The 27,856-nt window shown below is 34.2% G+C and overlaps 1 protein-coding gene across 2 annotated transcripts; it reads right to left on the reverse strand.

The window, feature by feature from the left end:
* Positions 1 to 1,618: 1,618 nt before the first annotated feature.
* Positions 1,619 to 27,856, reverse strand: LOC122028854 (protein PLASTID TRANSCRIPTIONALLY ACTIVE 14-like). 2 transcript variants are annotated; one of them, XM_042587783.1, is made up of 13 exons: positions 27,769 to 27,856; positions 27,480 to 27,665; positions 27,251 to 27,359; positions 26,659 to 26,784; positions 23,358 to 23,486; positions 23,068 to 23,157; positions 22,846 to 22,996; positions 22,431 to 22,540; positions 12,377 to 12,448; positions 2,578 to 2,683; positions 2,278 to 2,478; positions 2,124 to 2,166; positions 1,619 to 2,054 (listed from the first exon to the last, which is right to left on the reverse strand). In XM_042587783.1, exons 2-13 carry the CDS (start codon positions 27,635 to 27,637, stop codon positions 1,976 to 1,978), a joined length of 1,374 nt encoding a protein of 457 aa, XP_042443717.1. In that variant the 5' UTR covers positions 27,638 to 27,665; positions 27,769 to 27,856; the 3' UTR covers positions 1,619 to 1,975. The 2 variants fall into 2 exon arrangements, with proteins under 2 accessions (XP_042443717.1, XP_042443716.1); XM_042587782.1 differs by having other exon boundaries at positions 27,251 to 27,388.

Below are 27,856 nucleotides of genomic sequence, written 5' to 3' on the forward strand. Positions count from 1 at the left end.
GTCAAAGATGTTTAAAACCGATCAAAACCACTTAAAACCGATCAAAACTACTCAAAATCGGTCAAAATCGCAGGTTCAATCTGGATTGAAGTATGATTTTTAATTATTGAAGCATGGATTTTATATATATATATATATATATATATATATATATATATATATATATATATATATATATATATATATATATATAAGTTTTGGACAATGAATGTTTACATAATATATTTTCACAAAAAATATTTTTATTTGAAATTTAATTTCTTTTTGTGAAATAAGCATGTAACTCGAAACCAAGTCAACAATAAACAATTTTTAAATTTACTTTCCAAAGGTTGACCATCTTAGAGCTATTGGAAACATATTTTAGCACCTAAAATAAGTTAGTGTTAATTGCATTTACTAGGTATTTAGATATTAAATTTTTTTAGAATAGAGAAAGAATGCCCTGGGACACAGTACGATGGTAATTGAAAAATGGGTAACCTATGTAGTGAGGTTCAATTCTCACACAGCGTATTCTCAAATGTCTGCAGTGCTCGAATTTCTTGTGATGCTGCCCCAGATTGTAAAATTTGAATATCTAGATCATAACAAAAAAAAATATGAATAGAGAAATAATGAATAGTTATTAATTTGAAAATAAAATTGTTATAACTCTTGCAATTGAATGGATAAGACAAAACTTAGCGCAACAAAAATAAAAACACATATCAAAGTTCAATGCTAATAAGATCTATTTAACATGTTTCTTGTTTACAAATTATTAACGGGTTAGTTGAGTCACTTCTCGCAAATCCCACTAAAATCTCTTTTAAAAGATGGAGAAACCTCACTGCATCAAGGATTAATGGAACTTAAGCTAGAAAAAGTTATGAAGGTCATAAATGGTTAGGGACTCAGAGAATCAAGGATTTTGGGTAATTAAGAAATACTGTATCCTCAATGGAAGGAAAAAAGAGAGAAAAATGAAGGAACAGCTAGAGTTTTTATACATCGTGCGGGCAAAGTACAAGATGGGAAAGAAAAAATAAAAACAGGTAAAAGGAAAAAGTGACGGATGACAGAAGGATATCGATCTAAAGAAAAGGATGCCATGACCGATTACTGGTCAGCTAGGAGAACCAGGGAAGGAAGAAGAAATAAATGGAAAATTTTGAACATATTCAAGTCGTTTAAAAAAATAAACTAATTAAAGAGTTTCAACCGATCGAGAATGTCAAGTAATGAGAACATTGGTATAGTGAGTCCACTTTTGCATTTATATATAATTTTGTATTACATAACCACGTTTTTTATAATATTTAATTGAGTAATGATAGAACAAAATCTTAGAGAAAAATTTAGAGATAGACACATATATTAATAGTTTCCCTCTACGTACCATACCATGCATATTATAAATTTTTTACTACAATACTAGATATTTCAATATTTTTTTTTATTAAAACAAGATTAATTTATCACAAAAATTAATATGCCCTGGTCTCTTAGGTATTTTATTATGTGCAGTATAATGGCACCCTGCAGGCATATTATGTTAAACAAATTAATCTTATTTAGCATGAAGGCGCCATCAATTTTGTTCCCAAAACAAAGTTTGAATGTTGAATACAAACTATGAAGAAGGTAAAGACAATCAATCCATAATTATTTGATATGTCCAATCTTTTTGACACCAAACTTTTCGCAAACTACATTCATTGTTTGAGATCAAGAGTTGAATGAATAACACCACTAGAAGCACGAAAATTGGGATGAAGAAATAGCTGAAACAATCATTAGCTAGTTTATCTATTCTACCACTCATTGTTTAGGTGAGATCCATTCTCCCTATTCTGATGCAACCATCGCTAGAACAGTTGCTTACTCATCTCTTTCACTTCCATCACTTTCATGGAGCCTTAGTTGAACAAATATCAGCATCGATATTCCAGCAAATTTTGCATTTGAAACCATTGCATATTCCTGTGTGCAATCAGAACAGTATGCTTTCCTGGTAGATTTCTAATGCCTGAATGACCTTTTTGAGGAATAGCTTTCGGTGCAATCGGTATCTACAAGAAAGAAGAATAAGTACACAGGTGCAGGAATCAACTGCATTGGGGGCTAGTTGGAGTATTTACTTAATGGAAGCTTCGCGTGTTCTACTAGCATCAGGGTTGGCATCTGAAAATGCACAAAGAATAAATGAACAGATGAGAAAGATATTACCGATTAATAAGATTTCATACGATTAAAAATATATGCAAATTGCAACTGTGATGGGCTTCAATTTACCCAATATTTGTTGATCCTGCTCTAACGTCGTTTGAAAATCTGCCAACAACTGATAGCAATCTTCTTGTAATTCCCGTGCAGATCTCCTTTCGATGCTTGGGACTGGAGGAACATCTCCATCAGACCAAGTAGGTAACGTCCGTGCAGCTGCGATGACTGCTCCATCAACAAAGTTCTTGTCTCCTCCACTGGACAAGATTGCTATATACAGAAATATGGCGTTAACATAAGAACTTGGGAGGAAAGTCGAATGCTTGAGCATGTAAGATCAAGGAGATTTGTGAATTCATTTGTCCTCACTGTTGTGATAGAATTCTTCTGGCAATCCTGAAATGTTGAAGGCTGACAAATAGGAATCCAAGTGAATTTTGGCATTACTTGTGAAATTTATGACATCCCAAGGGTTCTACAAAAATTATAAGAATAGGAACATATTTATCAGAATATGAAATCACCTGTAGCTAGAATGTCTTCCAACAAAAATCAAATAGAAGTACAAGAACAAAGAAAGATCAAAATAGATATAACTAAAAAGAAGAAAAAAGACTTCTAAAAAAAAAGTTAACCATATAAATACGATAGACTTCAAATTGTATAAGAAAAGAGTATTTTATTCAACGTCAAATTTGATTGTTAACAGGACTGATAATCCTTCATGTATGACTAGATATCATCTAGGACATATGTTGACAGATAAAAATAAAACATGAACCCTCGCCCAAGGAATCACAGGGCTGCAATTTATTTATGGAAAGAAACAGACAAAAGCTCATGTATAATTATGAAATCCACATCTCATGTCAAATTTAAAAATGGTTTCTCCATCTAGAGAACCACACAAAAAAAAGAAAAAAAAAAAAAAACAGTCCGATGCACGAAGCTCCCGCCATGCAGGGTCCGGGGAAGGATCCATTGTACACAGCCTTATCCTGTTTTTTGCAAGAGGCTGTTTTCATGATTCGAACCTATGATCTTTGGGTCACAAAGCAACAACTTTACCATTGCATCAAAATTTGTTTGAGATATTTCTACATTTAGTGCATATGCAAGATTGTAAACTCATAGTAATGACAACAATGTTTTAAATGAAAGAGGATTTTATTGATACGATAATATTGTTTGTGGCATGTTCATTTGTTACATGTAACATTTTTTATTTGAGTTTGTTTCAAACTATTAGCAATTCAAATTCATTTACATTGTTAACATCTCAACACCCAGCTCATGAAGAAAAAGCGTGCGAGGTGCAAGCCTTGCGCTTCCGAGACCTCGAAAGCGCACGAGGTCTCGGAAGCGCTTGCTTCCTGTGCCTTGTGCAAAAGCGCACGCTTGCGCTTTTGCGAGCACAGCTAAGTTTCCTTCTTTTCTTTTCTTTTCTTTAAATCCCTAATCAATATGTCAATTCGTGTTCACTGCCAGATCGTCTACCTCTCGTACCTCTCGAAGCGTCTACTCGATCATTGATAAGATTTTATTTTTTTGCATTTTCTTTCTCATTCAGTTATTTTTTTTGCATTTTCTGGGATCGACATCGCTGGAAGCGTCGTGGGACGTGTCCGGCACTGCCAAAATCGTCCTGCTATGCTTCCAGGGTTGTCAGAAGCTTCATGCGATGATTCCAGGGTCACCGAAAGCGTCACGGGATGCCTCCGGCGACGCTGGGCACGTCGTGATGCCCTCAGCATTGCCGACTACCACAAGCATCAACACATCCAGCGCAGCCGACCACGTTCCGCGATGCGTCCTGGGACACTGGACGTGTTGCGATGATTGCAGTTACTGCAGCTAAAGGACAACAAAGTTTTTTTTTTCAGATTTATATTTAATTAATTAATTCAAACAACTCCTCTCTTAAATGGAAATAATTCGAATAGACTTTTATAAATCCTAATTAAATTACCTTAATAAAATATATATATATAATATATTTAAAATTATTTATTTATAAATTTTATTAATTCTAGTTTTATATTTAAAATAATATTTTTAATAAATATTATTAATTCATATAAATCATATTTATATTTTAATAATTTATATTAAAAATTCTAATAAATTTTATTAATTCATGTAAATGAGATTTTTATTCCTAATTTTAAATATAAAATTAAAATATTCTATTAAATTTTATTAATTAATTTATATTCTAATAATTTTATATTTAAAAATTTTAAAAATCAAATAAATATTATTAATTCATATAAATCATATTTATATTCTAATAATTTATATTTATTTATACTAAAAATTTAAAAAAATTCTAATAAATTTTATTAATTCATGTAAATGAGATTTTTATTCATAATTTTATATTAAACATTAAAAAGTTTACATATTTATATTCATAATTTTATGTTTAATATTAAAAAAATAATAATAAATTTTATTAATTATATAAATCAAATTTATATTGCTTGGTCTTAAGTCTTAATCATGTCAAATACAATAATTTTATCAACTCGAAAGGATATTGCTTGGAGTTATGTAACATGTTCGGATCCTAAAAATCCAAATATAGTCGGTTGTATTTTTTGTAATAAAGTAACAAATGGCGGAATTTATCGGTACATGCTACATTTAGTTGAAGGCAATAGAAATGTAAAAGCATGTCCAAAATGTCCCAGCATGTCAAAGAATAAATTAGAGAGTTCATACAAAAAAAAATGAATAATTTGAAGAATCAAATAGATGATATTCCTCATTTTGATAATATTGAAGATTTGAAAATTTTGGAAGAACATGAAGATCTTCAAATTAAAGTGAAAGGAAAACGACCAATATCCATCCAAGCATCCATCCTACGGTCCAAGGTAAAAAGTGTAACAAACTAGACCTATTAATCTTTATTTTATGAAAGATGTCAATGAAATTGTCAAACAAAGACGTGCAAAAAATAAAGGATAATTTGATGAAAATAAAAAGAAGTTAAGAGATATTACACTTGAGAAATTTGCTATACGGATGTATGATGCCGGAATTCCTTTTATTGTTGTTAAATATGATTCTGTTGAGTCTTGTATTGAAATTATTGGGCAATTTGGATCGAGGATGAAGCCTCCATCATATCATGAAGTCAGGCTTAAGTATTTGAAGGAGTTGACAAATACAAACTCGCTTCTCAAATCCCACGAAGATCATGCTAGGTTTGGATGCACAATCATGGCAGATGGGTGGACGGATAAAAAAGATAGAACTCTTATAAATTTTTGGTAAATGGTACTAAAGGAAGCGTATTTGTTGAATCAGTTGATGCTTCAAGCTATTCTCACACAGCTGACAAGATGTTTGAGTTACTTTCTAAATTTATGTATTGCATTGGAGAAAAAAATATGATTTAGGTTGTAATAGATAATACAAGTTGCAATGTCAGTGCAGGTAACATTTTAAATTTATATTACTTTCAATTAAGAATTGAATCATATTTTTAATTTTTGGACTAAATTTACTTTGTTTTAACTAATTTCCACACTTGTATTGGACTCCCTAGCAGTTCATTATTTAGATTTTTTGCTCAAGGATATATTTAAAATTTCTCATCTCAAAAAATTATATGATCGACTGTTGATGGTGAATGGTTATATTTATAACAGACCACATGTATTGAGCATGATGAGAGAGCTTACTAGACAAAGAGACATGGTAAGAACTGCAAAGACACGTTTCACAATCTCTTTTTTTGACTTTAAAGTGGTTTCACGTACAAGCAAATCTAAGAAAAATGTTTACATCTTAAAAGTGAGCAAATAGTCAATTTTCTAAAGAGGTTAAGAAAGTGTGTAGCAGAAGTGATATTGATACCTTCTTTTAAAAAAAATATGATTTTTACATTAAAAGTTAGTGGTCCATTGGTGAAAGTATTGCGGCTGGTAAACGGTGAAAAAAGGTCTCCTATGGATTATATTTATGAGCAATGTTGTAAATGGCGGCGGACGGTGGCGGAGCGGTAACCGCCTATCGCCTACCGCCTCGACCGCCTAGGCACCTGGGTGGTAACCGCTACCGCCTCGACCGCCTAGGCAATGCCTAAGCGGTTAAATATTTTTACTTTTTTTATACATAATATTATAAGTAATCATTATTCTTTATAATATTTCCTTTTAATCAAATATATTAATTAAAATTAAATATTTAATCTAAATATTTAAATATAAAAATAAAAATACAACTATATATATATTAAATTAATAGGATAATTTTATTAGGTTTTAATTAAATTTATTTAAATTACCCCAACCATAGTTAGGAGTTGATTCAAATTATCAACATAAAATAATTTAATTAAACCCTAAATTACAACTTACTCGCGTACTCTGTTTCAGTCAGGCGACGAGTCTGACACATTGTCGGGACCGCGCGACGAGTTTAGACGCGTAACTAGCCTGAGCAATGCGTCGAGGCCTATCGTTAGGCCCAAGTGATGCTTCCGGGCCTGTTGCCAAGCTCAAGTGACGCGGTCGGGCTTGAATGATGCATTCGGACGCGTCGCAGTGCCAAACGCGATGGCAAAACGACAACAGTGGCGACTCCAGGCATGGCGGTGGCAGAAAAAGGTGAGTTACCACCTAAAGCACCACCTCAGCCTGAGGTTGTGTGGTTGATGCCTGCCTAGGCAGTGCCTAGATGGTCGCCTCGACCGCTATTTTAAACACTGTTTATGAGTCAATGGACAGAGCCAAAGAAGCTATCGCTGCATCATTTAATAATAAGGAAGAAAAATATCGTATCATTTTTGAATTCATTGACAAAAGATGGATGTTCAACTCCATCGACCTTTGCACGCAGCCGAATATTTCTTAAATCCAAAGTGTTTTTACTCAAACCTTGACATAGAAAATGATACAGAAATGGAGAGTTTGTACAAGTGCATATCTAGATTGGTGAGAGGTAAGGATTTACAGGATAAAATTACGAATCAATTGGAAAAATATAAGAAAACAGGACTTTTTGGTTTGCCAATAGCTATCAGACAAAGAACTTCAAAATCACTCGATAAATTCATAAATAATATAATATGCATTATCAATATTCCAATAATAAAGTTAATCTTATATGTTTTTGTATTTCGAGCTAATTGGTGGTCTTCTTATGGTGCACCCATGTTTGAATTAAAAACAATTGCAATAAAGATTTTGAACCTCACATGCTCTTCTTCAGGCTGTGAACGTAATTGTAGTGTTTTTTAACATGTAAGTTAGAATTTTTTTTAATATATATTAAAATTTATATTATAGACTTAACTATTTTTACTTTTTACTTTTTTTTGTAGATACATTCTAAGAAAAAAAATAGGTTGTCTCAACAACAATGGAATGATTTGGTATATATCAAATATAATAGAGCTTTGAGGAGAAGATATGACATGCAAGATAAGATTGATCATATTACTTTGTGAGAGATAGATGATAGTAATGAATGATTGTTGGGAAAATTGGATAATAGCGATAAAAACAATAATAATGATTTTATCTATGAAGGTGAAGATTTGCATTGGAGTAATATAGCACGAGCATCTGGGGTGAGTGAGAGTGCATATGACTTTCAGTCTCAAAATGCGTCCTCTTCAAAAGGGGCATCATCATTTGCATATCAAACTAGTCTTGTAAATGTAGAAGAGATTAACCTTGATGATGAAACTGAAGAAGAAGATATAGATGGATACAAATCAAGCGATGTAGCTGATGACGTAGATTTGGATAATGAAGATGAAAAAGATGATTATTTTAATATTTGATATTTCATCTACCACATTTTCAAAGACTTTTGATTTATTTTTAGTTTTTTGAATAATCTACAGCTTAATCAAAGAATATTTTATTTATGATCATGTGGATTTTCAAAGACTTTTAATAGATATATTAGTCCTTTTGTTTATTAGACTTTTTCCCATAAAGTGTGCGCTTCGTTTTGCACTTTGCGCTTTAAGGCCCGAGCCCCGTGAACGCTTTTTTGCGCCACACGCTTTGACAACTATGCATTGTACATTTATATATATAACAACTAAATCTTATCCAATTCGGTGAGGTTCAGCTATATAGGTTCTTCTATACTATTGGGCTCTATCTCCTACTTTATCATCATTTATATTTAAATAGATTTCACCTTGTTTATTGTTGCTAACTAAGTATTTTTTTAGTGTTCCTCTTCATCGTTTGATATGTATATTTCTCATAGTTTCACATCGTTTAACTGAAACATTTATTGGTCGTTTAAGTACATGTTCCATCGTAAACGCGTCTCCCGTAGTTTTCCATCAAGAAAATGTCACCCCAACTTTCTCGCTAATATATTCATTTTTTATGTTCATCCTTGTATATCTGCACATCCACCTTAACATCTTTATCTCTGCAACTCTTATCTTTTCTCATATGCTCAAGTCATAGTAAAATAGCAAGTCTAATCACCGTTTTATAAAATTTTCTTTTAAGTTTTACAAATACTTTACGATCACAAAGAACATCTGATGTTCTCCTCCATTTCAACCATCAAGATTGTTTTCTATGTAAGACATCTATGCCTCCATCTTTTAACAAAAATGATCTTAAATACTTACAACTCTTAGTTACAGATAACTCGTCATCTCCTATCTTAACAATTATCTCAATACATCTAATATTACTAACTTAAATTTCATATATTCTGTTTTTACTTTACTAAATCTAAAACATTTCGCTTCTAACATTTCCCGCCAAGATTCAAGTTTAGTACTTACTCCTTCATGTATTTTATCTACCGAAATAATATCATCTGTAAACAACATAAATATTCCCAAATTGGATTATGTATAGAAATTAGAAAATAATAAAATTAATATATTTTATTCCTAAACTGGATCCTTATATCAAGGGATTTCCATGATTGTTTTTTCTTTTCCTACACAATCAGAAATTATCCTAATTTCCATGACTACTTTTCATCATTGCGAAGTCGTGTCTATTAAGTCCCTTTGTAAACACATCCACAAGTTGATTCTTTATAGGCATATAGGGAGTACAAATTAACTTGTTGTCTAACTTCTCCTTTAAAGGAGGGTCAACCCAATTAATGGTGGATACAAGGAGGGCTAACCTACCTAGCTCGTGACCCGCGAAGTCAGCTCGTGACGGGCTTGAGTCGGCCCGTGGGTTGAAAAAAAACATTTCCAAAACTTAAATTAAAGTAAAAAAATTCAATGTGCTCGTGGGTTTGACCCACCTAATACGTAACTCAAACTTAAAAATTTTAATCTTTTCTATATATTTTTTAATTTTATTTTTTTTAGTGAGCTCGTGGGTTGGCCCACCTAACCTACAACCCTCCCCGCCAAATGGTAAACCCGCTATGGGTTGGCCCAGCCCACCCCGCTACGAGTTGGCACATCTAATAGCTTTAACAATACAGTACCGAAATCATATCATTTTGATCATAGATCGAAACTCCAATAAGACTCAAAATTTTAATTTGTGATTGTATAACTCATCTTATTTTCTCTTGAAATATGCATTTATGCACTTTAGTTAGATTTGATGTTGTATTTGTTCTGACATTGTTGTAGATTACGTGCAACAAGCGATGCTTGTCTCTAGACATGTCTAGTTCGGATCGATTATTGCACTTTACCAATCCTTAGACAATTTATATTTAATTTATGAAGATTTTTTTTTGGATAAATAAAAATATATTCAACCTATAGAAAAAGATGTACAACCAAGATTGGGCAAGCTCAATTGCCATAATCACCTTCCCTCAACCCAGGGAGCTATTTATGATTAACACAACATCAGATCAAAGTATAGCCCTAGTGATCAGTATATGTTTGCACTCTTGAATATTCACTCAATATCTAACTACCACTCCCCAAAGAAACTACTATTCCTCGCTCGATAGTGCGACAATAGGAGTCCAAAGCTTCGAAATAGGAGAGAATCCAAAGTACCGATGTTCTTGTGACTCCAGCACCTGAGGACAGACAGTGCATTATCGATTCTCCAATTACTTCTGCCTGTCTCTGGTGGGAAGACATCATTATGCCAACATTCAGAATGTAACTGCGTGACTCGGCTGAACACAAGTCTTCCACACTATCCAGGTATATGATTTCTTTGGACTAGAGTGCCTAAAGAAATCATTAGGAATGGCAATAGAGCGGAGCGGGGACGGGTTTGTCATTCTCATCTCCGCCCCCGAATTTCATCCCTGTCCCCATCCCCACTTTTTCGGGTTCGGAGAATCCCCGAACCCGAACCATCGGGGATCAAATCCTCATCCCCGACCCCATCCCCGCTTTCATCCCCAAATTAATTTAATATTATTATTATTTTACTATTAATATTAATATTAATATCAGTATTAATAATAATTTTATTATTAATATTTTAAAATTTTTTAATATTAATATTATTATCAATATTATTATTAATATTTTTAAAAATAATATTATTATTATTATTTTCGGGGTGGGTTCGGGGATGGGGACAATATCCCTATACCCGTCCCGAACCCGCCCCAAACCCGTCCCCATCCTCGAATAAATCGGGGATCCCCGTCCCCATTTCGGGTTTTCTCCACGGGACCCCGAACCCACGGGGAAAATTGTCATCCCTATAAATCATAAGCCTGGGCCACACCATCATCCAAAGAAAACAAGTCGGCCAACATCTATCTAGCAACCTTTGGTGCCTAGCCGCCGAAAGGAGAAGATCCCATATCTTGAGCAACCACTTGATCAATAGGGAGTTTGTGTGAGCAACCTCCTCCAAGAATTTTTATGATTGCAATGTAGATTGTATTTTTTTCTACAACTTGGATATTTCTTATCGCCTAATTTTGAATTGCAAAAATCACCTTTTAATTGTCTCTTAGTTAAGATACACATGATTTTCTCTCTTGCTTAAGAGAATCATTTATATCTTGATTTTGTCTCATATACTTCATCCCCAAAATTCATTTTTGTCAATAGCATATTTGTCATTTTACTTTTAGTAGACAAAGCTTAAAGTTTTGGTATTGTGTATGCATAAGATTTAAGTGCCAATTGATGCATATATTTATTTTTTATTTGATATTGTATATATTGCTATGTGTATCATACTATCATTACAACAATTATGAGCTGTCCTGATATGTTGGCTATATAAATATATTTACATTCCAAGTTTAAAATAAATTTATAATTTTTTAATAAAGATGGCATGTCAACATTCAACAGTGAATATGTTAGGGACAAAGTTATCATATCAATAGAACTCTCATTTTAGTCTATTTTAAAACATTGTTCCAACAAAATAAAATATTTTCAAAAACACAATCAAACAGCATAAAATATTATTTCTCTTAACAAAAAATTGCCTAGCAAATTGTTTACATATTATCCACAGACAAACGGATACTATAGTTTATTTTGTGAACATTGAAACTACATGGATGTAACTGCAAGATGGCTATAAGATAATATACGTTGATGAAAGATTCTACATAGGAAAAATTAATCCTAATAATTTTCCAAAATCAACGGTGTTTGCAACTTTTGGGAATAAACTAAACCACCTCAGTTCTATAACACAGATGCATACTATTTTCACATGGCTTCAAAGTGTTTATTTCTTGAAAGCCTCGAAAATATTTTATTTGTCAAAACCCCAGCTAAATCATTTTCATCAATAGGCCAACTTTTCACTAGATGACACCAAATAGTTGGGACACACAATTATTAGTACAGGAACAGCACATTTGCATGCAGAGGTTGTGGTTTCAAACACTCCAAAACCAGTGCCAAAGTATATCCTGATTTCCTCTGTCCTTTGTTGTGTGGCAAAGAAGCGAATGAAGTAATGTACACTAAAAATGGACAGAAATAGTGTGGGAACATATTAAGTGACCGCCTATTGAAGTGTTGTATTAGCTACAGAACCTAATTCACCAATATTTTAATATTCAAGCAAATGCTCTAATTTGCCTCATGGTAAAACGAACTGCACTGCCCAAACTACTTTACCATCAATTACTAGTCAGTTATCACACTATACTATCTGGGGTATAATCACTTATGAAGAATTCTGCTGGCTTTATCAAGCAGTAAAACTTAGACAATGCCTTCCAGAAGTAGAACTATCAAAATTATTACCGATGGTGATGAAAAGCCATATCTTTCCATGAAAATGTTGTTCTTCTGTCCACTCATATAATTGATAGTCATCTGCAAATGCATGAAGTATTTTGGTAAAAAGAAATTTCAAGTAGCATGCAAGCATATAGTGGCACTAGCGTTCTAAACCATTTATGTATTGACCAACAAGATGTGCCTAGATTTGAGGAATGAGAAAGCTATACTGTCCAGCAGCAAACTGATAAACAGATACACACCCATAAAAAAATGGGGTATTCAAAACACTGCAAAATCTGAACTGACTAGAAAAAGTATGTTTTCTGGATCTTACGTATTTTTTTTCTTTTAGAATTTGGGGTTGGGTTAGGTCTCAGAATTACTTCTTTTCAACTAGAGCTGGCTTGAAAACTTTTGTAATCTTAGATAGTTTTGATCTAAAATTGACATGGCCTGACCTATATGAGTATCAAGGAATTCTTTTAAGTTTTAACTAAAATCAACCCAGGGGGAACTTGAACATTGAATGATAATGTAAGATTCTCCCTTTGTTTGTTATGGATGGTGTGAAGGACCTAACTAGCTCAATCTAACTTGGCATAGGTCATGTTCCAACGAACTTTAATTCCAGTAAAAAAGCCATCACCAAAATTTCTAGCTTATTGGATTTGGGTAAAAGACTGAACCAAACTAACCCATAACCAATCCAGATAAAAATTCCCAATCAAATAGATTTATGGAGCAAGCTACAGAAGCAGAAAAAGGTGACATATCACCTCATCAAATATGTTAGGTTAGTTGATTAGCCACTTATCCTAAAAGTTCGAAGTATTAGGAAAGAGACTGATTTTTAAATTCATATACTTACTACTCCTTAGTGTGCCAATGAGTATACTTGACTTGTCCAAATTCAAAACACAAAGTAATGAGAAAATAGTTTCAACCATCCAAGATTTGAACAAAGGATCTCCCACTTTAATATTATATTAAAATTGATTGGCTAACTGTTTACCCTAAAATCTGGAAGTGTGAGGAAAACAAGCAAGAACCTACATATTTTTAATAAAATATCTATTAAGTATTAACCTCATATAAGTGGGAATTATCTCCTAAGATGCTTTTCATTAAAACTTGTAAGATCAGGTATTAAAACTTGTAATATAAATTTTGGGTTGAAAGAGACTGATTTTTAAATCCATATACTTACTACTCCTTCATCTGCCAATGAGTATACTTGACTGTCCAAATTCAAAACACAAACTAATGAGAAAATAGTTTCAACCATCCAAGATTTGAACAAAGGATCTCCCACTTTAATATTATATTAAAATTGATTGGCTAACTGTTTATCCTAAAATCTGGAAGTGTGAGGAAAACAAGCAAGAACCCACATGTTTTTAATAAAATATCTATAAGTATTAACCTCATATAAGTGGGAATTATCTCCGAAGATGCTTTTCATTAAAACTTGTAAGATCATGTATTAAAACTTGTAATATAAATTTTGGGTTATGTGTTGCAAAAGGTGATAACGCTCATCCCAGCCCAGTATCGTCGGCCCCCCCGGCTAGATACAGACAGATAAATCACGAAGGACTTCGCCTGGGACAGTATCGCATGCAAGGGTGAGGTAACCTGCAGAGCTTCCGCACCCGCTGGAAATCGACCTCAAATTTATATGTGGAAATACAATTGCATTAGCCATTTGTTCCAGCCCGTGGGGATGGAACAATTTAGGCAGGTACACATTAAATGGGCCCAAGTATCAGACCCACGGATATGGAGAGAGGTAAATACAGGTACAGGCGTTAGGCGCATGGCAGGATAAATCTCAAGTTGTCAATTCCTGAAAATCGATCCCTGGCCATTACGCCAAAGATATCATACGTCCACCATCTGTACTACGCCCTAGGGGCAAGGATTTGGATTAGAAGTTGCAATGGTTCAATAGTCCAATTTAGGTAGTGCATAACATCAAGCAAACTTAAGGCCAATAAGTAAGATGGTAACTTAGGATATAACTGATTTATCATTCTTGTAGACCATGCCAACTCCAAACAAGGGATCAGTAAATGTCTTAAGATCAATAGACACTAATAATGGAGTTGTTGTCAATATATTAGTTTTGTTATAGTTGTATATCCCTTGATTACCTTTCTAAGATTTTCATTATTGTTGTATATATTCTTTGTGTAATTAATTATTGTTGTATTTCTTCCTATATTAAATCCTAGGATTAAGGAATTTGCTCATTTGTTTTTCTTCCTATACTAGCCATTGGATTAAGGGATTTGATAATTATTGATATCTATATATTGTAATTCTCTTAGTGAAATAACATAGAAAATATTCAAAATGTCTCTTTTATTTCTTTGTCATTTCATCTTGTGTCTAGTTCTTTGTCTAGTTTCAAGATCTAGTGTTTTGTTCTTTTTCGTATTCTTTTAGTCTGTTCTCTTGGACTTGATCTCTTCTTGGACATGATTTCTTAGTACTTGTTTTTGATTGAATCATGTCCTTGAAACAATCTAAATATTTGCTTGTTTGATATAATGCAAGAACTATTCTGCCCGAGCATTCCAATTTCAAATCTTTGTTGAGGGAAAGAAATTATAGGGTCATATTGATGGGACATATCCTCCATCTAACGGCAAGGAGAAGAAATATGTGAAATGGGAGGTAAAGGATACTCCGACTATGCCTTGGATCCTTGGAAGTGTGGAACACTCCATCCTTCTCAATTTCAAGCCTTATAAGACCTTTAGAGAAATGTGGGATTACTTGAAGAAAATTTACAACCAAAGCAATACAGCATGAAGGTTTTAATTGAAACTTGAGTTAGGTCAACTCAATCAAGGGAGTATGTCAATCCAAGAGTTTAGTTCTTCCTTTGCAAATCTTTGGGCTGAGTACACAGATATTGTGTATGCAAGTGTACCTCCTAAAGGACTCATTGTTATCCAAAGTGTGCATAAGACTAGCAAGTGTGACCATTTTTTAATGAAGTTAAGGGAGGAATTTGAAGCAATTAGGTCCAACTTGATGCACTGAGAACTAATTCCTTTATTGGATATTTGTGTAGGAGAGCTTCTTAGGGAAGAACAATGACTCATTACACGCGCTGTCTTTGGAAAAAAAAGCTCAATATTCTACTCAAATTCTGGTTGCCTATGCTCCTCAAGGGAGATTTAAAGGAGGAAGAGATAAGACTACTATCCAGTACTAAAGTTGCAAAGTATTCAAGCACATTACACCACTAATTGTACTAAAAATTCTACAATTATTGTAAGAAACCAGGGCATATCATCAAAGATTGTTCCACTCGGTCTCCAAAGGCATTTGAAACTGCCTACAATGTCTCAGTTGGTTCCTCAAATGCCCTTAGTCCTGATCAGTCTTCTATTACTCCTGAAATGGTTCAACAAATAATAGTTTATGTCCTTTCTTCTTTACGCAAAATTCTAATACTAAGCATTGGTATTTTGATTCTAGTGCTTCCAATCACATAACTAGAAATAATGTTAAAAATATAAAAGAGATCTTAAGATTCATACCGTCGATGGTAATTCCATATCTATCACAGCTGTTGGTAATATTTCAGTCTCTTTAAATATTGTTTTTGTATCTCCTAAGCTATCTGTAATCTTAATTTTGTCGGTCAATTAGTTGACAACAATTGTAATGTTCAATTTTCAAATTGTGGTTGTCTTGTGCATGATCATGTGTCCAAGAAGATGATCGTGAAAGAACCTAAAATGGGGCATCTCTTTCCTTTGTTCCTATCTTTCTCCGGTGTCAAATTATGTTGCTTGTAATATTGTTCAATGTGATAATCAGGTGTGTCATAGACATTTAGGGCACCCTAATTCTCATGTACTTCGAGTCTTGCTTAAATCTGATTTACCTGGAAATAAAAATTCAACTTCTTCTAATAATGATATTGTTGATTGTGCATCTTGTAAACCTAGTAAAAGCAAAACACTTCCTTTTCCATTGCATAAAAATCGCATCGCCAAACCTTCTGAACTCGTACATACTAATGTAAGGGGTATTGCCCCTATAATCTCTCAGTGAACATTACAATTACTTCGTTATATTTATCAATGATTTCACTCGCTTTACTTGAGTATATTTTACTGGTCTAAAAGTGAGGTTTTTTCTATTTAAAGTATTTCATGCTTTAGTTGAAACATAATTTTCTGCCAAAATCAAAATCTTGCAATCTGATTCAGGTGGTGAATATATGTCGAATGAATTTTATTTTTTTTCAAAGTCATGGGATCATATCACAACGTTCTTATCCTTTCACTCCACGACAAAACGGTGTGGCTGAAAGAAATATCGTCATCTTCTTGATGTTGTTCACACTCTTCCAATTGAGTCATGTGTTCCTTCACATTTTTGATGTGAAGCTTTGTCTATTACTATTTATTTGATTAATAGATCACCGTCTCCCAACTTGAACAACGATTCTCCCTACTTTCGTTTGCTTAGACATGCACCAAATTATTCCAATTTTCATATTTTTGGATGTGTCTGTTTTGTTAACTTTCCTACACATGAAAGAAATAAACTTACCGCCCAATCTATCAGGCATGGTTTCTTTGCTATGATTCTCATTCCCGTCGAACTTGTCTCTAGGAATGTTATTTTAAGAAAAAAAAAATCTGCCCTTCTTTAGCAAACAATAGACCCATATTTTCCCAAGTCACCAACACCAGTTCCAAGTTTTAAACCTGGTTATGGTTATCGTAGACGCACTCCTCAAGCATTTAATCCTCCTACATGTCTCATTGAGGTTCCTCCATATCTTTCCGCGGCTTCTAATCCTGTTTCCAATAATCCACCTTCACTTCGAAGAAGCTCTAGACCTCACAACCCTCCTAAAAGGTATGATTTTTCAACCCTTGAGACTATGTCTACTACTTTGTCTTCTATTTCCATTCCCACTTGTCATAAATAGGCTATGGGACATGAGTGTTGGTGACAAGCAATGGAAGCAAAACTTCAAACACATAAGGAAACCCATACTTTGGGACATTGTTTCTTATCATCCAATTGTTAAGCCCATTGGTAATAAGTGGGTCTATATTGTGAAACTCAAGTGTAATGGTCTTTGGATAGATACAAAGCTCAATTAGTTGCTCTTGGCAATAAACAAGAATATGGCCACAACTATGAAGAAACATTCACATTAGTTGCTAAAATAACCATGGTGAGAACCATTCTTGCATCACTATTATATTAATAGTTTATTTATAAACAAAAATATATATTTAAAAAATAAAAAATTAATTAAAGTCAAAAAAATTGCATCTGCGATGACCCGCGAAGGTCATTGCGGCATTGCGGCCCCCTTGGAGGGATTTAGAAATATATAAAATTTTATTAGAATTTTTTTTAATTTTTAATAAATTTATATATTTTAATAGGATAATTCGATTAGGATTTTAAAAAATATATTTGTCTATTTATTTAAGTTAGGGATTGATTAAATCCATTAAAAATTAATAACATAGCTAAAAGATAAATAAATAATTTATTTATTTATTATATATTTTTTAGAATTAAAATAAATAAAATATATAATTAATTAGATAATTTTATTAGGATTTAATTAAGCCTCTTTGGATTGTCACTATTAGCTAGAAATTGATTAAGATAATCAAATTAAGTTCAGTTTTAATTAGAAAAAAAAACTCTGCGTTGTAATTAAAATCCGGACAGCACGACCTCCGGCACGGCCACGAGGGTCGCGTGACCCCACCGCCATGGTCGCAGGGTCGCACAACCCCTCCTCCACCACCGCAGGTGTCACGCGACGCCTCTAAGGCTACTGTTGGGACCAGTGTGGAGTTGTGCCGAAGTGAGTCGATGGGCGGAACAAAATGTTTCGTCCGACTTTGCATGAGATTTTAATCCTTGGTTCTATTTCTGCCTATATTAGAACAAAAGGTGAAATCGTCACTTTAACGGCCCCTCCAGGGCAATCCCACGCTATGAAAGGAGATAAATCACGGGAGACATTTACCTTAGCGCAGTGGCCCTTTACATTGGGGAGATTAGGCACCCAACGAGTCATTTTGTGTTAGTATTAGCCCTAAGAGCCAATTATGAGATGATTAGGCATATTGGGTTAATGTCTTTATTGGGTTAATTGGTTAATCCAATATACTAAAATCCAACCGATTAAAGATAATTAATGGAGATTAATTATGCATTGAAGAAGGAAGATCATTGAGTTAGACTCAATTAGATCCAACTATTGGATTGAGTCAAATTCGAATTAGACTCATGGAGTCAATTCAGATTGATGAGGATCAATGAGTTGAACTCATTGGGTGAACCCGAATTCACCAAAGAAGAGGAAAGATCAAGATTTAATTGGATTAATGGAGGACTTAATTGGATTAATGGAGAATTAATGTCAATTAAGGCAATTAATGTCAATTAAGACTAATTGGGTGAATGAATACAAAAGGAGGTTTTGTATTCATTTGGTGGATGACTTGTGTTCTTTCTCCATCTTCTTCCTTCACCCTCATGGCCGAATCTTTTCTATGGCCGAACCTCCATTTGTGGCTAGCACCATAGTGGTGGTCCTTCTCCAAATTGTGAGTTCGTGAGACGGACGGAACGTGTTCATATAGATGCTGTAAAGGCGTGGTCACTTGATCGCGCTAAGATCTGCATCCAAAGAAAGTTGCTACTAGGATTGTGAAGAGCACGCAACAAAGGTATAACCCTTCTCATTAAACTTAGTATATGATTTTCCTTCGCAGGGATCTTCTAGAGAGGATCTAATTAGTTTTCCGCTGCGCTTTTCTGCGTGTTTAGCACGCTAGATCTTTACAGTGGTATCAGAGTCACTTGCAAAAACATATACTAAAGTTATAGTTAGATTTTTGTATGTGATATAGAAATTGTAAGAGAGATTTACTATGATTTGCATGATTATGAGTTAGATTTCGACCAAAGGTCTCGGCCTAAAAACTGTTGTGAACAACAAGGTCTTGGCCAAAACATTGTTTCGAACTGTAAGATTTCGACCAAAGGTTTTGTGGGTAGTAGGGTCTCGGTATGATAGCAACTCATACAATGAGTATGCAAAATTATTTTGCATCGGGAGCGTTGCCCTCCCCCCCCCCCCCCCCCCCCCCCCCCGGGAGCACTGCCGCCTTGACCCCCGGCCGCTAACAGGCTAGTGGGACCACCGTGGCGTTGCGGCTCATAAGTCTTTATTGCAATCATAGTAGACTTTGTCATAAAGATATTGTGAATGTTATATGACATGGTGCATAGTTATAGAACCCCAATGTGATTGGAACTGTGTGTATGTTGTAATTCATAATACAGTCTGCGTATCGTACCTCTCCTTTTTTCATTCCAGTTGTAAATTTAGACTACCCTCGAATGTAACTTAAGGTTTTTTTAGATTTTGTAATGTACAAATTAGAGAAAGAACAAATCTACTCGACGATGGTGAAAAGGAGAGAAGGACAACAACACATGATGACCAAGGAAGCACTTAGAGAAGATGCTTAGACCTAGATTGACCTTTCGATTTTCTTATTGGCTTGAGAAGATCGTAGTTGATGGGGCCATAATCATATCATGTTTAATTAGCATATATGTTTATGTATGTCATGATATGCCATGAATGTATGTGATGCATGTGTAGCTATCATAATTAGGTCATTTTCATATATCTATCAAAGTTTAGTAGTCACTACTACCTCGATCATTTATAGTTAGGTTTTGTCAAAGTAAAGTGACTCGTTTTATCTTGGTAGAGTGCGACAGGACAATTGTGATGTCCGACTATTGGACTTTGGGTGTGACTTAACTAAGTTACCTCAATTGGATTGAGAACTTAGAAGTATATCTCATGCGATGTAATTCAAATTATACTAGTCTTGAGCGATTAGCCAAAGCTAACTAAAGATGAGTTATAATATGGATTTCATAAGATGGACAAAAGAACAAATAGTCTTGTTCACCCAATGATACAAGAGTTACATAGGATATAATTGGTAAACGTTGTCTACCTAAGTTATACAAGTATTGGGTGATTAGTCAAAGCTAACTCAAAATAAGATATAATATGGATATTGTCCAATTGGTACACATTGCCTACCTAAGTTATACCAAGTCTTGGGCGATTAGCCAAATCTAACTCAAGATAAAGTATAATATGGATCTTGTCCCACATAAATGTCATCATGATTAGTTTTGGAGCTAATAGTGAACTATAAAGTCGATCACTGGGTATGCAATGAGTTATGCAGAGGAATGTAAGTGATGTAGATGGGATTTATTCCTTCCACATGATGAAAGTAATATCTATGGGCTCTTTGATTAGTAGGACACAAGAATGCATGACCATGTTCAAATGAGTCAATATGAGATATTGAACTTATTTGTATGAGTGTGTCTACTTAGAGATCAAGAAACACAAAGATTGATAAGAGGATGACACGGTTTATGCCTTATTGATCAATCTAAATATCAAAAATAGAGGGGCTGAGTCATACAAGATAATAGCCACGGACAGGTTAGGTCGGATCTCGACTTTCTCATCACTTGGGTAGCAATGATGCATTACTAGATGTCACTCATTGCTTATATATCTACAATGTTGATTTGGATACATTTCCAACGTTACGAGAGCCTATTGGGTCACACACAAAGAACATGTTATTTTGCAGATGGAATTATTTTTGTTTGACTAAAGTACTATGGATCTTTAGAATAATGGGTTAATCTAAATTGTTGCTAGTGCTAGTAGGAGATTGTTATTATTAGCCCTAAGAGCCAATTATGAGATGATTAGACATATTGGGTTAATATCTTTATTGGGTTAATTGGTTAATCCAATATGCTAAAATCCAACCCATTAAAGATGATTAATGGAGATTAATTATGCATTGAAGAAGGAAGATCATTGAGTTAGACTCAATTCGATCCAACTATTGGATTGAGTCCAATTCGAATTAGACTCATGGAGTCAATTCAGATTGATGAGGATCAATGAGAACCCGAATTCACCAAGGAAGAGGAAAGATCAAGATTTAATTAGATTACCGGAGAACTTAATTGGATTAATGGAGAATTAATGTCAATTAAGGCAATTAATGTCAATTAAGACTAATTGGGTGAATGAATACAAAAGGGGGTTTTGTATTAACTTGGTGGATGACTTGTGTTCTTTCTCCATCTTCTTCCTCCTCTTCATCCTCATGGCCGAATCCTTTCAATGGTCGAACTTCCATGTGTGGCTAGCACTATAGTGGTGGTTCTTCTCCAAATCGTAAGTTTGTGAGACGGACAGAACATGTTCGTGTGTTCTTTCTCCATCTTCTTCCTCCTCTTCATCCTCATGGCCGAATCCTTTCAATGGTCGAACTTCCATGTGTGGCTAGCACCACAGTGGTGGTTCTTCTCCAAATCATAAGTTCGTGACACGGACGGAACATGTTCATGTAGATGTCGTAGAGGCAGACCACTTGATCGCGCTGAGATCTGCATCCAAAAAAAAGTTGTTGCCAGGATTGTGAAGGGCACGCAACAAAGGTATAACCCCTCTCATCAAACTTAGTATATGATTTTCCTTCGCATGGATCTTCTAGAGAGGATCTAGTTAGTTTTCTGCTACACTTTTCGCGTATTTAGCGCACTAGATCCTTACATTTTGCACCTGCTAGGAATTTACCCCAAGACCCATTTCTTCCTATATTAAACCTTAGAATTAAGGGATCTAGGATTAAAGGATTTGATAATTCTTGATATCAATATATTGTGTAATTCTCTTAGTGAAATGTCATAGAAAACGTTTCAAAAATTCTCTTTTATTTCTTTGTCGGTTGTTAGATTTAAAGTTGAAATCCTATTTTTTCCTTTTTTTTTTTTTTTTGCCCCTTACAGCTTCAACACTTAAAACTTCTTTCAAACTCACAAACATAACCTCATAATGATTTTCTTTGGACAACCATTGCATGTTAAAATTGCATACATTGAATAAACAAAAATAAATCAATGGCAAGTTTGCCAAACATCTATAACCAATAAGCATTACCTCTTCTCCTTTCTTGATGCGTTGTCCAGCATTAATCAAAACTTCAAGCATGCGATCTTTGTAACGCCAATGCAAAAAACAGTTTGGCTGAAATGAGTGGTTTAACATATCTGCATTGGGTAAAAAGCATCCGATGAGGGTTGTTCTATCAATAAAAAATGGAGACTGAAGTCAAAATTAAAAGTAGGATCAAAATTTGAGTTTTAGTAACCAAGCAGCTGTTTTTCGTTAAATTCTGGAAAAACACAAAGGACACAGGTTAATGTCTATAAATGCTAAACAACTGAATTGTGATCTTATTGTACTAGTGGTATAAATATACATATCATGATTTATGGACATTATGTAACTGTACAAACCTTGAACAGCCTTTTGCAATTCAATCTTTGTAAGTTCTCTGTTTAAAGAATATTACCAGCATATGGAACAAGCATGTTTGCATCTTGTACAAGTGCTCCAACCCTTATTTTCATGTTAAATGCACGCGATTGGACAATACTTAATGCCCAAAGGAACCTTTCGACGTCACGAGCAAGGCGTTTTATCTTCAGTGGGGCTGCTGAGTGCTGACAATTGCTAGTATTAGAAGAAGCATCAAAGGGTATTAAAGTTTCTAAAAGTTCAAATAAAAATTAACCCAATGTTGTTCCCAAAATTCTATTGCGCATTTTTGTTGTTCCTCCAATTTGGAAGCTAGAACATGGTCTTGCAACTCCAAGAGATCATCCTAAAATCCACAGGATAAAAATTAAAAAGAAAAACTATGAAAAGAAATGAATATTAAACGAAGTGGGGTGGGTGTTGACAATAAGTTATTGGGTGGGAAGAAAACAATATAGGGAGAAAAAACAAAGCTAGCAAAAATTTTTTACTAGGATACTCAAAGAAGAGATAGGAACCAACACCAAGGCATGCTGCACTAGATACCTTGTGGGCCAAAAGCAAGCTTGTGCATTCTTCTGAACTCGGCAGAAAGTCACCATAGAGTTGCCAAAAGTTATCTTCCACATCAAACGCATGTAAAAGAAGACATGCCAATCTGTGATCCCAATCAGTCTGCAAATGATGCCCATTAGACAAAGATATAAATCCAATATTAATTTTGGATTAATTTCAAAATAACTGACAAAAAAATAGGGATAATGCTTTCACACACACCTATAATTCTACTAAAATCAAAATACTAAACCGCTGAGCTAAAGAAATGCAAAGGATCAGAATGGTATTCTATCTCCAGAAATTTTAAGATCTGTGAGGGATGCAATAATGGTGGCAAGAAGTTAGATTGGTTAGGTTTTTGTTATATAACTACGTGAAGCCAATTAATCAGATCATGCATTCAAAACATAAGATTGAGTTTGCAATTCCCTAGTACTAAGGATTGGATCATTTTTTTTTTTTGTTTGTTTGTTTCATTTCTAACAAAAGCCATTTTGGTTTGTGTTTTTTGTACTTTTTCAAGAAAAGAATAAAAAAAATAAGAAAACAACATGCAAATCACCTAGAAAATAAAATTTAAAAAAACAACTTAGGATCAATAGTTTGTGTGGATATATCATGTAGTGAGCTCCATGGTTTGAAATTCATACAGAATTAGGTGACATGGTTGAAACATATCGTTCCAATAAATTAGTGCAACTCGATATTACTTAGCACAAATTGTTGTGTCAATCATATCGATGAGTATCATCTCGTGGTGATAGTTAACGCCCTTGGCATGCTATAACATAGATTAAGAAAATTGAGATAATATTAATATTTTTTTAGCTAGTGTTCATACAAGATAATGCTAGAAATATAACATTTTAGATAGAACACAAAGTTTAAACTAAGTATATAAATGCCTTATTTTCTTTTTCTTTTTTTATCTCCTTGTGTTGCTCCAATTCACCATCAACATCATACATTATAACATCAACATGATACTAAAATGATCTTTTGTTCCAATCAAATATCAAAACTCTAGCACAACTCAAGATTTTAAAGTTTGTTAAGCTCTAGATACATATGCTTAGTGTTGGAGACAACACTAGCTTAACTATATTCAAGCCTATTTATAGATTATAAATGAACTAAAGTCAAGCTCAATATTAACCAAATTCATATTTTGAATTGAGGATTGTTTATCAAACCTATGCATGAGCTTTTCCCAAGGTCAATTAGAAGCAGTGCTCTTATAAGTTTGTTAAAAAGTGATTGAGTAAATGAAGCTTATATTGTTTAGTCATTTGTAACATATTTAGTTCATTTATTGTTCCTGAGCTTTATTTAGGATCATTAATAAGCTAAAGTTCACTAATGTTCAACATTGTTCATTTACCATATTGCGCTTTAAAATATGTTCGAAATTGTTTATCTTACATTTTTTTCATATTAAACATACAAAAATAAGCTCTTACCAAGTGGAATATTGATTTGTTCAGAATCATCGTTTTCATTTATAGCCCCACACATTCCTATAATTGCCTAAGTTATCCAGATCTTCTTTAATTTTGTTAAGTAGATTTTTCTTATGTCTCTTTGCATTCTTCATCTCCAACTGTGTTTGTAGTTAATTAACTTGTCCCATCACTTGGTGATCGACTATAAGCTAACCCCATGATTTACCTTTCTTCACATAACCTAGGGGTGGGTTGTGAGGGGAGTCTGGGGTGAGCCTAATCATCTTTTGCTACATTATAATTAATCAACTTGTCAAATTAAGAAACATAATGCTTTTATTTAAACATATTCATTCCCTCTTAGTTGATTCCCTCTCATTTTATCATCTATCTAAACTACACCTGATTACTGATGAATAGCCCACTTAAACTAGGGTGAAATGCTTGTGTTGGGTTTCTTTAGTATTTTGAGTATGATAGGCATAGTAAATGTTTCCCAACTAATCGGACATTAATCATTACTGCTGCTTGATGCTTCTTTAATATGAGACTTGAATCGACAAATAGAAGGTTAGATTTGTCTATCCTTGCTCATTTTCACTGGCTTTGAGCGCAGCAAAGAAACCTCAAACAAACTCGTCTATGCTCGAATGCATGAATTTCTCATTTAACTGTTTCTTAGTTAATTTGTACACACTTCATGTAAGGAAAATTACTTTTGAAGACCACCAGTTCTTAATGATAAGACTTTAGATGTAACATGGTGTAGGAATCTCAGAATTATTGTTACAAACGCATTCCAGTGAACTTGGAAAAGAGAAAATGCAATACTAGTTTTGGTAAATCGCATAAGAAAAAAAAGGAGAAGAGTGCTCCTTATTTTCAAAATCATCAAATGAACACCCCCTTCATTTTTAATATACCCATATTTATCAGGATTTATTAAAACATGAAAACTTTTACTAATTTGAAATAAAAAATAATTCTAATTTTTCCTGTAACAGTGGACCTTCTAAAAGCGAATATTCACATCTTAATTAAGGATATATTGCAATTGAAATTTTCTAACTAACCAAAGGAATAATTTCATTAGTTTCAATGAAATAGTTCATTTTTGAAAATTTGAGGCACAACTGTTTCTAACTCCATGTGTGAATAGTCAATAGTTAGAAAGTGAACATTCACATAATTTTTCATTGTAATTAGGATGATTTTTTACTCAAAATGACATAAGCAAGCACTTTCATTAGTTTCAATGTAATTGTTCCTTCTTGATGATTTGAGGCAAAATGCTTTCTAACTCATGTGAATAGTCAATAGTTAGGAAAATGAATCAACATATTTTTTCATTGTAAATTAGGACAGACTTTGTCTCAAAACTGACAAAAATGAACAGCTTCAATAAAGTTGTTCACTTTTCAATAAACAAGGATAAAGAGGGATACAATGGAGTGCCCATTTAATAATCATCAAAATAAAGGCATCTTTTGATATGATTTAGAAAATTAAGAGTGCAGTTCGAATTTTTGCTCATTGCATAACCACACAAGTTTTTTTCCTACTACTACAACCTATGTCAACCAAGAAATAAATATCTGTCAAAGTTATATTTGAGTCCTTATATGGCCTTTACCAGTAAGATGAACCATAAGCCTCTATCATGGATACCCATAAGTCACTGTTACAATATGAATATTAACAAGATCATTTAATCAACTTTGTGCAAACGAAGAACAGCACCTCTGCCATTAACCATTCATCCACTATAGATATAAAACAAAACAGCCTGAGTAGAGAAGTCATTTTTGAAGGGAAGCACAACAACAGTTCTGATAAACTGCAGTTACCTCAGGTTTAGTGGAGTTAATAATATCGAATATAGGATGGCCAACAGGAACTATATCAGGGAAAAACATCCATGGATGCTTCTGGCTTATAGTCAACATCAACTCCAAAGGAATTTCCATAATCACCTGTATGTTTTGCACAAGACAAGTAAGTATTGATTGGGGAAAAATATATGAAGTTTATCCGGACTCAACTCTCATTACAAAATACTCTCAAATTTTTCAACTGTATAAAAGAAAAGCATGCCTTATAAAATGCGCGAAAACTGTACAAAATATGGAATACAATATGGCAGATAAAACATTTTTATCTCCGTTTAAGCACCAAAATTTAGACAACGTAGAGCTAGGGGTAAAACATAAAAATACTCGCAATCAACCAACATTCATGCTAATAGAAGGTGCTTGGATCGTCATTTAGTCCCCATTACGTACAGTTAAGAGAAGGAATCACTTCCCTGTGCTGTAAGTTTAGCGCGCCTAACTGAAACCATAAAAAACTGCGACCATAGATCACAGAACGTCCGCCAATTATCCAAACAGCAGAGTTTAACACTAATCACTACAAAGACACTCCTTCTCAGCGACTCACCCTAGCCCTTCGCAGCGGATCGACGTCCTTGGACGCATACACTCCGAACCCGTCGGGACCTTCTCTGAACTCAACGCCATAGGCACGCACACTCCTCGCATACCCAATCCTGTAGAAGTCGGGATCCGCGGGTTCCAACTGCCGATTTCAAAAACTAAAAATGGGCCAAAACGAAATATCTCGTCTTTGATTAAAATAAATAAATAGCCAACGAGGAAGAAGCGCACACCTCCAGCGGAAAGGGACTCTCCACGACTTTGGGCGGCTCGAAGAACTTGAACGGAGGCAGAGAGGAGGTAGAGACGCTAGTAGCGGCGACAACTCGCCTCCTCCGACCGTGAGAAGTACTTCCGACGTTTCTGCGGTCTGGAGGGAGAGAGCAAGCATTGTCTCCGTTTCCGAGCTGCGACAATTCCTGGGACGATAGCGAAGTAGGTATAGCGAAACCCCAAAAGCAAGAAGAAGAAAAAAACGAGAAGCGGCTTCATGCGAGAGGAAGGAAGAGAGAGAGAACTTACGAATGCTGCAAAAAGGGAGGAGGAGGAGGAGGAGAAGGGAAGTGTGAGAGGGGAAACGGAGGACGAAGGCATAGAGGAGAAAGAGAAG

This window comes from Zingiber officinale, chromosome 10B, assembly GCF_018446385.1.
Source record: "Zingiber officinale cultivar Zhangliang chromosome 10B, Zo_v1.1, whole genome shotgun sequence".
NCBI classification, from domain to species: Eukaryota; Viridiplantae; Streptophyta; class Magnoliopsida; order Zingiberales; family Zingiberaceae; genus Zingiber; species Zingiber officinale.

What these genes read in the sequence shown, in the direction of transcription:
- LOC122028854 (XM_042587782.1), bottom strand. Translation starts at nt 27,840, where the DNA reads ATGCCTTCGTCCTCCGTTTCCCCTCTCACACTTCCCTTCTCCTCCTCC. An exon ending in AGAGTCCCTTTCCGCTGGAG is followed by an intron (nt 27,389 to 27,479) that starts GTGTGCGCTTCT and finishes TGAAATCGGCAG; the next exon opens with TTGGAACCCGCGGATCCCGA. An exon ending in AGAAGAATTCTATCACAACA is followed by an intron (nt 2,479 to 2,577) that starts GTGAGGACAAAT and finishes TTCTGTATATAG; the next exon opens with CAATCTTGTCCAGTGGAGGA.